Source organism: Etheostoma spectabile, chromosome 13, assembly GCF_008692095.1.
Source record: "Etheostoma spectabile isolate EspeVRDwgs_2016 chromosome 13, UIUC_Espe_1.0, whole genome shotgun sequence".
NCBI lineage: Eukaryota > Metazoa > Chordata > Actinopteri > Perciformes > Percidae > Etheostoma > Etheostoma spectabile.
The window spans coordinates 8,615,034-8,629,734 of NC_045745.1; the positions used below are offsets into that span (position 1 = coordinate 8,615,034).

At 43.0% G+C, this 14,701-nt stretch overlaps 1 protein-coding gene across 1 annotated transcript in view; it reads left to right on the forward strand.

The window, feature by feature from the left end:
• Positions 1–14,701, forward strand: part of wwc1 (WW and C2 domain containing 1) — a 101,046-nt gene that overhangs the window by 24,550 nt on the left and 61,795 nt on the right. The window contains 6 exon segments of the mRNA XM_032534306.1: positions 11,760–11,869; positions 12,669–12,692; positions 12,695–12,733; positions 12,736–12,819; positions 12,822–12,945; positions 13,979–14,066. Of these exon segments, the coding sequence (XP_032390197.1) occupies positions 11,760–11,869; positions 12,669–12,692; positions 12,695–12,733; positions 12,736–12,819; positions 12,822–12,945; positions 13,979–14,066 (469 nt within the window).

Here is a 14,701-nt window from a genome sequence, read left to right on the forward strand (position 1 = left end):
CTCCTGAATGAACATATCTCCGTGCCGTCGTCTGACTCACCGTTCAGACATGCAGCCCGCCTCTCTGTGTGTTTGCACACACACACTTTGTCAGTTTGCATTAGAGTGCCAAGGCCCGGCCTGGCTGTTTACCTTGGTATGTCAAACCTGAGGTGGTGGGGGGGGGCTGTGGCACATATTGGGTTTTAAATGCTGATATCACACCTGTATGGATGTCCTGCGAGTTCATTTTTGACCACTTTGATGCCAAAACATCACAAGAATCCTCGCAGTGTTAAAGCTCAGATAAGCTTCTTAGGAAAACATGCAGACCATCATGTGACACTCTCCTCTAAAACCCATACTTAATAATTCTTAGTTTTAGCAGTTACATAAGGTAGAGTGGCCCACTCTGGACATAAGTAGGGGGATAATGATCCTTAACATGTCCGTTTCAAATCCGTAGTTGCTTCAAAGATGTGGCTAATTTGTGGTTAAAAAAAACCCAACAAAATGTACAGGAATAAATAAAACTTCCCTGCAGGTGTTTTTTTATCAGGGATCAGCCAATACTGGTTTTTCAAGGCCTAAAACCATTATTAGGAGTTAATGATACTGATAACTGATATTTGGATTTGCGTTTACAGTAAATGCTTCAAGTAATTATGGAGTAAATGAGAGTTTCAACACAGTACCAGTAAGTGACAGAGAGGGAGATAGTGTTGTGGGCGGGACATTAAGTCAGACTTGGTGGTGAGTGAAACCTAAGCAGAGCGACAGATACAAAGCTGGAGCCGAGCCAAAGTAGCGCTCATTTGAATTCATTAACGTTATCGGTTATCAGGCAAATAAAACGCAGATAGAGATAATCTGTAAACTGCCTCAGCACACGGCCTGATAATCACACAGGGCCAATAATCGGTCTATCCCTAGTTTTTATTTTGATTTATCCTGGCTGAAGTCAGGGTTGAGCCTCAGCAGAAGGCAATGTGCTTTTGAGTGCAATGTTTTTCATCAGGAACACTTGGCTGACCTTCCATAAAACTGGTCAACTGGTCCACGAGCAGCATGCTGCCAGTCCACATGGATCACCGGCAACACTGCAAATCATCCATGATGGGACCACAGTTTTATCTGAGCAATCTGATACCAATCTGAAGTCAAAGATACCAGTCGGCAATGGCTGGGGAAGCAGTTGTACGTAACACATCCCAGATATTTTGATGGAGTTAAAATCATTCTGTGGGAAACTGAGGAAAGCGCTTGCTGTGGGCTGCTTACTTCCCTGTGAAACCAGCTGCTGAGGCTTGTGTAGACACAGAAAAGGGGCATTATTGAAATGAGCCTCAAAGGCATAGAAATAAAATGGATAGAAAGGCCACTGAACTGCCCGATGCAGCTCAGGAGACTTTCTCGGAGCAGGGACAGTTAGACCCAGCGGCAGTGGGTCAGCGGATCGCTAACGTTAGACCCCTTTGTGGTCGTGTTGTCTCCTTTGGTCATTTTTTTATGTCTTTGTTTTTTTGTGGGGTTTCTTTGGTAATGTGACGTCTCTTTGTAGTCTGTTTGTGTCCCTTATGTTGTAGTTTTGTGGCTCTTTTTCACATCATTTTGGACCGTTACTATCACCACGTCTGTGTCTGAAACCTTGGAAACGCTTGAGCGTAAATAACACTCAAAAAGCTTAAAGACAAAATTTGCCAAAGAAGTCCGACTACAACCATTCGGTCCGAGAAAAGGCTTTTAGTTACATTCATTTGGCTAAGGTGCTGCCCAAAACAGCTCGCGTGCTGCACCTAAACCTTGTAATGGCAGGGGACAAACCCCCTCATGTTACCTGTTTGCAGTGTTGGGGGGGGGAGCATGTGTGAAGCCCTACAAGTGGCTATTGACGGTGAAATGGAGGCTGGGCCGCCGCTGCCAGCTGGTCCTGCATCCGAGGCAGAGCAGCGACGGAGAGCGGGGGGTTTGGGTCAGCGACTCCTCCAGGCAGCGATTAGAGGCCGAGGATTTAGTGGGTGAGAGGAGAGAGGAATCAAATAATGGGATGTGGATCCCCGGCCAGCCAACCAGCCGGCTTTTTTTTCTGGGCTCGGCGGTTGGCAGAAGCCTCCCTGTCGTCCCTGAGCTAAATTTAGAGCGGAGCTGAGGGGGTCTTCTCCGGGCCCCCTTTCATTATTCATCAGCTGAAAAAGGACCCAGTTCAGTTTCTGCCTGCAGCAGTGAGCCGCTGCTCTGTGCGTTTTTTGTTTTTTTTGGGATCTGCCATCCCGAAACATAAGAGGCAGCACAAGAGAAAAGCCAAAGAGAAGAGCTTTTTACTCTGCTGGTTGTTGGAAATAAATGAGCCGTGCTTCTCCTTATGTTCGTTTGTTTGGTTGTTCATCCCATGTGATGTTTTAGGTATTGTTGCTGGGGATTTGGACACAGCGTATGGGAAGGATGCTTCTCATTGTCTTTATGACGTTTATAAGATTAGTACTTGTTTGGTAATGGCTACCAATGTAATATAGGGATTTCTCTGCCATTATAAGGTTTAGGTGCGACCCATGAGCCATGTTAGGAACCCTTACTGAAATTAATGTCACTAAAAGACTTTTGATCGTGGAGGGACTTCTTCTCCATGTTTTTTGAGTGTTATTTATTTATTATGTGCTCTGGCCTTTCCTACGTTTAAGACACATATGTATATGGTGATAGTGACGGTCCAAATTGATGTGAAAAAGAGACTCAAAACCACCACAAAGGGACACAAAGAGACATAAATGACCACAAAGACCCAAAACAACCATAATGAAAACAAAAAAATGACACACCACAACTACAAAAAGATGCCGAATCCCGCAAAGAGACAAAGTCCCACGAAGACACTCCCAATGTATGAGGGAAATTGCATTTATTTGAATGTAGGACGCCTAAATCCCTGCACACATACTGTAAGTCTTCCGCAAAGCCGGGGAAAATACTGCAACACTTTTCATCTTCAGGGTCTAGGCCAGAGTGCCATTGTGACATTGAACCCCTAACCCAAGTGCTGCTTAAAAACCAAAACAAACGGCAGGATCTGTGCTGTCGGCAGGCTTCTCGTTTTTACATTTCGAGTGTATCACAAGAGTAAGATAAACGACAAAATGATACTATTGGCTCTCACGTAGTAAACATGCATTTCAAACCAGTGTGAAAGATGGTTTATTAGAGAAAAAGGCCACTTCGTACCTTTTTTTGATATTTAGAAAAACGTAACGAGAAAACTAACCTTTCTAAAACTAGAACCCCTGAATTATACTTAGTACCCGTCCAATATCAAGTGTCATCAAACATATATGTCAACCCTTAAATGTTTTTTTACATGTATTGTTGTTATAATATTGTTTGTTGTCCTCCTCGGATGGAGGGTAGACCCGACAAGTACTAATTTCAGGGTGTCCGCAGGGTCTTAAAAAGTCAAAAACTTGAAGAGCCAATTTTTTAAAAGTCTTAAATTTGGTCTTATACTGTGTTCTAGGTCTTAAATAATTTTAATCGGGTCCTAAATTGTTTACGTCCATGCAATGCTACCTCCTTATGCTCATATAATAGCAGATATAAATTTGCTGTATTGTGACTTCAAACGAGACCAAACTTGGAACTTATATCGCAGCCAATCAAATTTTGTTCAAAATGGTCTTAAAAATGTCTTAAAACATCTTAAAGTCCACTTGGTGAAATATGCAGAAACCCTGTAATGTGCTCATTAGTGGTAGAAACACATGAAAGTCTGCTTCTTTTCCATCTATATTTGATATTTCCTTTTTAATAGTATCTGTGGAGTATGAATGGAGCTTATAAAACTCCTCTGAAGTCTAATCTTCGTTTGGGACCAGAAGAACAAAGGATGTGATCTGAGTCATATCAGTTTTATTTACTACAGCTCTCATGATTATTAATCACCAGTCGATGTAAAAACATGACTACGGGCTGTGTTCACTCTTTTTTTATTTATTTTTTGACCGTGTGTTTATTGCAGGTCAACCTTGGCTACAGACCACATCTGTTCAGACAAGCAACATCATTTTTTTTTTTTTTTCCGTTTTCTTATCCATGCAACAACATAACAACAAACAAATAAAGTTTGATGGCCACAGGCAGGAAGGACTTCCTGTGGCGTTCTGTGGTGCATTTTGGGAGAATAAGTCTATCAAGCGAGGGGTCTGAGCGTCCTCCCCAGGACATTTTTTAGCACCAAGCACTTCATTTCCTGCATTCTGATACATATTTTTGCACCAATTTATGTGGAAACTAGGGCGGCCTGATATGTGGAAAATATGCAATATGCGATAATGTTGTTATATCTTACTTTATTACTCGCGATACATAAACATATATTAAAGTGCTGAACTCAGTTCAGCATTTCTGCTGCTTTCAGTATTGTGCTAAAATACAACAAATTGAATTTAAACAAATAAAATACATAATTTCTAACATTCTTCTGTGGAGAAATTGACACAAGTAAAACAAAAAGAATGACAGATACATTTCAAAGAGCAGTTTTCTACTGATATTTTCTGTCAACTAACAAAAACAAAAATTGTCTATCGCGATATGTTGCAACTTTTTGCAATGCGTATATTTCGCCAGTTGATATTGCAATTATGATTTAAATAAAATAAAAAATAAAAATATGGTGCAGCCCTAGTGGAAACACCTTTTATTTATCTAAAGGAAAACACCAAACTCAAGAGGCAGGTAACAATACAAAATATAATAAAATTCAATGGAATATAATGCAGTCAAGTCAAGTTTATTTCATCCATAAAAATGGAAATTACAGCGCTCACACTACAATATTATACATAAATACAATAAAAAATAAAATAAAATAAACACTTATAAAAATGTACGTTTTAAAGTGCTCGTTGTAAGGGGTATTTTACATTAGGGACCCGGGCACGGATCCGAGTACACTTGACCCCAAAGTCCAGTTTGTGTCATTAGTTTGAACAGTGCCCACCAAACCCGGGCAGAGTTGGTGGATCCGGGCCTGAGTCCACTTGAGAAAAAACAAAACCAAACAAAACTACCCCCAAAAAAATATATTTTAGTCCATTTTATATCTGTCTCAATGAAATACTGATGCAATTATATCAGCAATGTTTGTGCACTGAGGATTTTCCTTTGGCTCAGGCTGGAAGCTCTTTGAGTGGGGGGGGGGGGGGGGGTGGAAGGGGGGCGGGAGCCAAAAATTCCTCTCTGCAGGAGAAGCCCTATGTGACCGTGGTTAAATTCCCCATCCCAGCTGCCGTGGACTCTGTGCAAGGCTGAGGGTTGCCCCAGAAACCTCCAAGCGATGCGTCAGCGCTGCTTGTGGAATGCCACGGCTCGGTTTCCTCCTATTGTGATCGGCTAAAGAGACCCCCCCCCACCCCCACCCCCACCCCCCTTTTCTCCTTTTCCCCCGTTGGAGGTGAATAGAGGACTCAGTGAAACACCAGACTACCCACCCCCTCCCCTCACACACACACACACACACACACACTCACCCTACCTCCTTCTGAAACAGCTTGCAGTGAGCCGGGATGAATCCGTGTTTTTAGTTCATTTTTCTCACTCTGAGTCCGACGTTTTCCGATGCATTTCGTCTTCCTAAAAGTTTGTCACGCACAAAAACCTTGCACACCGAGTCCAGTGCTCGTTAATGAATACGTGGCAAAAAATGTGTCTCTCTCTCTCTCTCCTTCTCCCTCCTTTCATCCCTCCTTCTCTCCCTCCGTCCTCTCGGCCTGCGTCTTCTCGCTCTCTGTCTCCATCACCACACGCTCGCTCTCCTTTCCCTGTCTGCGTCTCATCTTCGCCTCTTCCATTCTCCTCATCATCCTCATCATCATCATCATCCTCCTCCTCCTTCTGGATAATACTGTCTGACATGTTGACCGCACACTACATTGTTTCCTTTTAGGATTTTTTTTAGCTGTGGGGGCAGGTCCGTCCGTCCGTCCGTCCGAACGACAACATGACAACATGAATGAACATGAATTTGGAGGGAACAGATGGGAGTTTTTATACTTTTATGCTTGGGACAGTTCATCGTTTAAACGATCAGTTCTTACATGGTTTCTGCTGTCAGTCTCTCACACAAGGCAAGGCAAGGCAAGGCAGCTTTATTTGTATAGCACATTTCAGCAACAAAGGCAATTCAAAGTGCTTACACAAAATCAGTTAACAGATAAAACACAAGTAAAAACAGTAAAAATCACAAGCATTAAAACCGGTTAAAACAATGAATAGACAGTTAAAAACAAAGAGAAACATAAACACAAGAATAAAATTTACAGTGCAGCATAAGAAATTTAAAGAAATGATTAGTATTTAAAGAAAAGGCAGCATCAAATAGAAAGGTCTTCAGCCTTGATTTAAAGAACTGAGAGTAGCAGCGGATCTCAGGTTTCTGGGAGTTATTCCAGATATGAGGAGCATAGAAACTGAAAGCTGTCACCCTGTTTAGTTCTGACTCTGGGGACAGAAAGCAGACCTGTCCCAGATGACCTGAGAGGTCGGGTGGTTCAAGTATGTTAGTAGCAGATCAGCAATATATTTGGACCTAAACCGTTAAGTGATTATAAACTACAAGAGTACTTTGAAATCAATTCTTTGAGACCAGGAAGCCAGTGTAAGACTTCAGATGAGTGATGTGACCAGTTGGTCTTAGTGAGGACTCGAGCAGCAGCGTTTGAATCAGCTGCAGCTGTCTGATTGATTTTTTAGGGAGACGTAAAGACCCCGTTACAGTAGTCAAGTCTACTGAGATAAAGGCATGGACAAGTTTTTCCAAATCCTGGACACATAAGTCCTTTAACCCTTGATATATTCTTAAGGTGATAGTAGGCTGACTTTGTAATTGTCTTAATGTGGCGAAAGTTCAGGTCTGAGTCCATGACTACACCAAGATTTCTGGCTTTGTCTGTTGTTTTTAACATTGTTGTTTGAAGCTGAGCGCAGACTTTAATCGTTCCTCTCTTGCTCCAAAAACAACCACCTCAGTTTTTCCTTCATTTAATTTCAGAAAGTTCTGGCACATCAGCGTTAATTTGTCGATGCACTTAGTCAGTTTTTGTATTGGACTATAGTCCCCTGGCGATAAGGTTATGTAAATTTGGGGTGTGCATAAATATGGAACTTATTTTGTTTTCTCCATAATCTGAGCCAGTGGAAGCATGTAGATGTTAAACAGAAGAGGCCAGAATGGAGCCTGCGGAACTCCGCACGTCATATTTGTACGCTCAGGCATAATACCTATAGACACAAAGTAATCCCTATCTTAGGTAGGATTCAAACCAGTTTAGTACTGAGCCAAGAAAGGCCAACGCAGTTTTCCAATCGGTCTAGTAGTATGTCGTGGTCGACCGTGTCAAATGCAGCACTGAGATCAAGTAATACTAAGATTGAAATTTTGCCATTATCTGTGTTAAGGTGGATGTCATTAAGACTTTGACAAGAGCCGTTTCAGTGCTGTGTTGGTCGGAAACCCGACTGAAAGGTATCAAAACTGTTGCTTAGTGACAAGAAAATGGTTGAGTTGTTGAAAGACTACTTTTTCAATGATTACTTAAAAAACGGAAGGTTTGATATTGGCCTATAGGTGCTCATTAGTGACTGTCTAGGTTGTCTTTTTTAAGAGTGCGTGTTACTGCAGTGTTCAGGGCCTGGGAAAGATACTGAAAGAAGAGATGTTGTTCACAATCTGTAGAAGATCAAAGTCAAACAATTGGAAACATTTTTGAAAAGGCCGTTGGTTAGAACACAAGGCAACAGGTCGAGGTTTTCAGATGTTGAATAATGGTCCTCCAGGTTTGTATGGTTGATCGTGTGAAATTCTGTCATATTGGAACTATTTTTGCTTGAACACTGTGACAACACATATCCCGGACTTGATATGGAGGCACGATGTTTGTCTAATCTTTTGATTTTGTCTTTGAAGAGGAGGCAAAGTCATTGCAGGCCTTGGTAGATAAAAGTTCAGAGCTACTGGTACTGGAGGGTTTGTTAACCTATCAACAGTAGCAACACAGCACGGGAATTATTATGTGTTCTAGAGATAATATCAGAGAAAAAGGACCTTCTTGCATTCCTCAGTTCCAAATAAAATGCGAAGTCTCTCTTTATAGGAGTATAATGGACCAGAGGAGTTTGTTTTTCGCCACCTCGTCAGCTTTCCTACACTCTTTTTTCTGTTCTCCACCAGTAGGACATTTCTCCATGGAGATCTTTCTTACCAGATACAACTTTGACCTTAGTGGGAGCAATGGCATCAATAACATTGTGATTTTCAGTTGAAATTATCTACAAGCTCATGACTGAAGCCCAGAGAGGGCTGGTGTGGAGGAGAAAAGCTGTTATAAATGTGTCAGGTGTTTTCAGTGATTACCGTTTTCTGATTATCTTGTTTGGACACTTTTGGGCACAGAGATAGTGCCGTTAAAGAACACAGGAATGATCTGAGAGAGCAACGTCAGTCCCCAAACTTGGAATGTTCAGACCTTTGAGACAATCAAGTCCAGAGTGTGCCCTTATTGGGGTGGGCTCCGTCACAGCTGAGTCAGTCCATAGTTCTCAAAAACACAACACAGCTCTTTTGTCCCCCTGTCCTGGGGGCGTCAACATGAATTAAAATCCCGCAATGATTCACAATCAAGTAAGTTAATGCAGATAATAGACAGCAGTTCAGTGAAGGTCATCAATGAAGGTTGCACAATATTTAGGTGGCCTGTAGTATTTAGAAACACGCTTGAGGGGAAGATCTTAATTGAAGAGCAACATATTCAAAAGAAACAAATTCCATAACATATTTGCGTACAGTGGAATGAGTCATTAAACAAAATGGCGAACTCCACCTCCTTTCTATTCACTCATTCTCACTCATAAAACTGAAGTTAGGGGGAGCTGACTCGATGAGAACAGCAGCGCTGTTATTATGGTCTAACCAGGTTTCAGTTAAAAACATAAAATCTAGATTGTGCTTAGTAATAAAAATCATTGATTAAAAATGATTTTCCTGCAAAGACCTGACGTTTAGTAAGGCTAGTGTTAGGTGTGTTTTCATTTTTTGGGACAGGCTGTAGCTGACGAGGAATGGATGCTAAATTTGCTAAGTTTGCAGTTAAGGCTATTCACCATTCTTTTCCTATTACCTATCACAACAGAAATTGAGGAAGAATTGAATCCCCAGGGCCCGGGCGTCTTGAAAGAGTCATTAGTATCACTAGTCCTCAGCCAAGGCCCGGCACATATCGATAGTGCTTGCCAGATTTGCACACAAGCGTCTTATCAGTGGGGGGAAGAGTTTCTGACATCCTGGTAGGTGGTGCTTGGCGTTTTACTTTTGCCGGGGTTGGCCATGGGGGTAGGAAGGGGTGCATAATGTGGGGGAAATAAGGGAAAGGGTGGTGGAGACACAGTAGAGACAGCGATGAATCCTCAGAAGGTTGGGGTTGGGAAGGTTTGAGGGGTGCTGGACGGGTGAAGAGGGGAGTGGAGGTTTCGTGTCTCTGCTCTCTGGTCTCCCATGGTCAAATCTTTGCACAAGGGGGCTGTGCTGGATCACTGCCGCACTTTGTTGTGTCTTCCTTTTGTTTTGTGACCTTGGCAGAGGGAGCAGATGTGTAGCGCAGAAGTAAAGCAAGATTAGAGGTGAACAGCTTTACTCCTGGCTGTTAGGAAAGTCTATCTGCTTTAAAAAGATGTCTGCGCTCCCAGAAAATGTTTAAATTGTCAATGAACTTCAGAGAGTGGACGGTACATTCAGTGTTGAAAGCCATTTTTTGTCCAACAGTCGGTCTGAATCTTCATCTCTTTCTGACTGACGGTATAGGACCACTGATAAACACATTTGCGCTTAGGGGGGTGACTGTGTCAAGCAGTTCCCTAAAGTCCAGTTTCAGCAATTCAGACTGTTGCTTTACAACATCATTTGACCCTATATGCAGAATAATGTTCTTCACAGTTGGGTGTGCTGCCACGATATCTGGGATTTTTTGGGTCAAGTCAGACACCATGTCTTTGGGAAAACATAGTATTTTGGTGTTTTTACTGTTTTTTAAATCTTTTACAGCAGAGTCACCCACAATCAGGGTTTGAGGCCCAGTTGTTAGCTTTTTACTTTTTGAATTGCTCTCAGTCCTTACCCTGCTGTGTGGTGATGAGACGCAGTCCCGGTCATCAGATGACTGTCCAGCGTCTTGCAGCAGAGGAGCAAATCTGTTATCCAGTTGCACCAGGTTGTTGGGGGGGCATTTTGTTGCTTATTTTCCCTTTTGCAGAGCTCCACGGCTGTGTCCTACTAGGTACAGGTGTGTGAAGAGGCGTCTGCCCAGATGATAATGCAGGCCAGCCGGTCATATCACAAATCTCAGGGCGCTGTGCCCGCCCGTTAGTCGTCCTCCCATTTCCCAGGAAAATGATTTCTCTAGGCTTCGCACCAGACAAGTCCAGGGAGGACCGCCACTGTTGTTATTACCAGTTCCACCCTCCGTTTCTTTGTAGTCTTGTTGGTGCTAATTAGCCGTGTGTAGCATACTTCTGCCCATTGTTATGGGTATGGTAAAGTGGTGTCATTTCCACAAGATCCGTTAACTTCCACGTTCACTTCTAGAAGGTGAACCTTGGTTTCCAGAAGTGCAATCTTCTGAAGGAGTTTGTAGTAGTCTTCTAGAGAAAGAGGCATCTTGCTGCTAATTAGCTTTAGCTACATATCACTGTAGGAACAGGCTTGAGCTATTGGTAGGCCACGCTCACGCAGAAAAATTTTAAAATATGGCAATAGCCTACTATGTCTACAAAAAATGTATAGTCCAGTGTTTTTGAAGTTCAAGAGCCGCTGCTCATAGTTTCTCAGAGGAAAAGCACGATTATCAGACAAAATATGCAAGCAGAAGCAGAGCAAGCAGCAAAGCGGCTGCACTGTAAGAAGCAGGAAGCAACACACACCCACCACACACACACCACACACACACACACCACACCCGAATGCTTTGTTGAATGAGTGTTGGATGGTTAATTGATGTGTGTGGTTGTGAGAGGTGCAGGCACACAAGGCGTACATCACGATACCCGGACCAGTTTGGACACATTTCAATCCGTCTGGTGTTGGAAGATTTTACAGACTAACGTCATTAATGTCTCGTTACCCACAATCCTATACCACCACTTGTATAGGCAATGCGTTATGTGTATAATATATATATATATATATATATATATATATATATATATCATGCATGCAAGTCTGCATGCCAGAGACATGTACAAATATAATGTGTAGCCAGATATTGCAGAGTTCATTAATAAGGGTAAAGTAAATATAACAACCCTCTTGCCCGAGATGAGGCATTTGACGTTAGTTTTTTTTGTTTTACACTTCCTGCTTTCCGTCCTTTTGACGTTTGTTTTTGTTTGTTCGACATGTGGTGCTTTTCTTTTTTCTGCGTGTTCTTTTCGACGCTTTTGACGTTTTTTTGTTTTAACGCATTTTTGTTGACATTTAATTGGCTTTTGTTTTTAACGTTCATGATGCATTTTGAAAAAAAGATTTCTACTTTCTAATTTATCCAGGGCCCTGTAAAAATTGCCTTGGGGCGAGTAGATTTTTTTTTTTTTTCTCACTTGCCCAAGTGAAAATAACCCCAGCGTTGAGCCCGGTATTGTGCTTATGATTCAGAGGATATTTCTGACGCAGTCTGTGAGGTTTGTCGGTCTCGGTGGGGAGAATTCTGTTTCTTTATCTGTTTTCTTGGTTTTGTTTTCTCCAGGCAGACGAAGCCTCTGACGTTTGCTGACTGCATCGGCGATGAGCTGCCGATCGGCTGGGAGGAGGCGTACGACCCGGCCGTCGGACCCTACTATGTCGACCACAACACCAGTGAGTTTACTGTCGTGCGTTACTTGTTGATGATACGTCCTCTTCTGTGATTGGCCAAGTCATGTGTCATGGAATATGAAAGTATATAACTGGAATTTTGGCCCCAGACATCGGTAGATTTAAACAACATCTTAAAGCTGACCGTAGGATTCAGATTATCAGCTGTAAGGTTTTGGTTCCAGTCCCCACACGGACCAAAGTACGGTGGTGGACCGGTAGCTGGAGAGATGCCAGTTCACCTCCTGGGTGCTGCCAAGGGGCTCTTGACACAAACCCCAACTGCTTGGGGCGCCTTCCATGGGCAGCCCCCCCCCCCCCCCCCCCCCCCCCCCCCCCCCCACTCTGACATCTCTCCATTTAGTGCATGTATAGGGACTGAGCGTGTATGTGTAATTCAGGCCTTTGTGTAATACCAACAGAGGGTAAATTGTAATTTCCCCTTGTGGGATTAATGAAGTATACAGTTTTATTATTATTATTATTAATAAACCATCCAGCCACCATGCCTTGCTGAAGAGCACCTGTCAGCGCCCTTAAGGTGACCCACACTCTGTACTTTGGTTCGTACTGGGACCCTTTGGTTTCGACCCAACTCCTTACAGATCGAGCTACTGCCCCCCCAACACTCCAGAACCAGATCCATTAAAAAAGTGGGCGGTCACTGTGAGCTCTGCATGTGCAAACAACACGCATGTTGGTTTCTTTGCTCAAATCCAATCTTAACTCTCCCTCCCACTCCTTGTCTCCCTCTTCCACCTCCTCCTCCCCCCCCCCCCCCCCCCCCCCCCCCCCCCTGCAGAGCGCACCCAGCTGGAGGACCCGCGGGCCAGTGGCAGCGGGAGCAGGAGTCCATGCTGCGGGACTACCGGCCGTGGCCAGCGACGCCTCAGCGCCAGAAGGAGATCTACCAGTGAAGGTAGCAGCGGTCCGCCTGGCGCAGCAGGAGTACCGGAGCTCAACGACGCGTGGAGGGACAAGTCAACGTCTCAGACCAGCGTGAGTTCCCGGGGGGGGGGGGGGGGTGGGCAGAGGGAGGAGCCACATTTTTTGCACTGGCTTTTAAACACAAGCAAGCTGTGAGATTTTATTTTTATTGATTTGAGCAAAGTTTTGTTTTGTTTTTGACTTATTCTGTTTTAGATGTGTTTTTCCGGTTATTTATTATGCTTTTATCTTATGTTGTTATCTATATTTGTGCAGCACTTTGGGGCAGTACCGACTGTTTGTAAATGTGCTATAGAAATAAACTTTGACCTTGACCTTGATCTTGACCTTGACAGACACGGTGTAGCTTGTTTTACGTTTTTAGGAAATGGTTTGGAAGCAGGGCTGCACCATTTGAGGAAAACATATTAATTATTAGAGCCCGACCAATAAAGGATTTTTAAGGCCGATACCAATATATCGGGAAAATGCCGAATATATGCTGATAATATCGGCCCGTCGATATATTGGTCGGGCTCTACTAATTATTTATATTTTTTTCATCCACCAGCCAAATGGCTAGTGAATGTTCAAAAATGTACTAGCCACTCAATGGATTACCATTGTTTTTTATGACGAATGAAGCGAATCTTACCGGCCGCTTGGCTGGTTGCCAGCGGTGAACTGTGGTTTCGGCTTTTTGTTGATTCCCATCCGTCTTTGATTGAACAAATTGAACTTTGAATTGAATTTAAAAGGCAGAACGACATTTGAAAGTGCAGATTTCTATCGATATTTTTTTATTTTTAACTGACACAAAAAGTCTTGTCTGTTGTCTCTCTCTCTCTCTCTCTCTCTCTCTCTCTTTCTCTCTCTCTCTCCCTCCCTCTCTCTCTCTCTCTCTCTCTCTCTCTCTCTCTCTCTCCATCCCCTTTTCCTATCAAGTAAAGACCTAAAATACAAAAACAACATCTAAAATCTTAAAAAAACAACCATATTGTGCAGCCCTGTTTGGAAGTGTGAATTGGAAGCGGGTTTTGGGTAATACAAAAAGAAGGGAGGAAGTACCACAGCGATGTAACACATATCACATAATATAAACGCAAAATACATACAAAGTTAAAATAATATCCATCCATCCATCCATCTTCGACCGCTTATCCGGTGCGGGTCTTACGGACTCAGGCACAGCTCCCTCAGGTGGCACCCACCACAACTTCCCTTTACCAGCCACATCACCAGCCTCCGCCTGGGGATCCGAGGCGTTCCCAAGGCCAGGTTGAGATATAACTCTCCACCTAGTCCTGTTCTTCCCCGAGGCCTCCTCCCCGCTGCGACGTGCCTGAACACGCTTCCCCTCGAGTGAGCTGCGCCCAGGAGGAAGCTTTTCCCAATGCCCGAACTACCATCACTGGCTCACTTTTCGACGCGAAAGACAAACAGCGGCTCTACTCCGAGCTCCTCTCGGATGACTGTGCTTCTCACCCTATCTCTAAGTATAATATAATAATATCTAATAATATCTATAATATAGAATAGGAAAAAATGGTTTTAACTTTAAGAACTTAAGAACAACAAATTTTAATACAGTGAAAATGCATTATAATAAAAGCAATCAAATGATTAAAGAAAATATGAATATTTTTTTTATTTTTTGGCCCAAATGGAAAAGATTCAGGTTTTGTTGACTGAATGAAGCAGTTTGTGTTTTCCTTTGTTTTTGGTAGAATCCATCCCTCTTCTTGTAGACCGAAGGACCGAATAATCACCACCACCGGTTTACAGCTTGGCTTTTTCTTCTTTGTCTAGACAGAAAAAAACAAGTTGAGATTTCTTCAATTTAACAGATATCAGCCCATTTTCCCACAGGGGCTTTAGTCGATGGTTCTCTCTCTCTCTCTCTCTCTC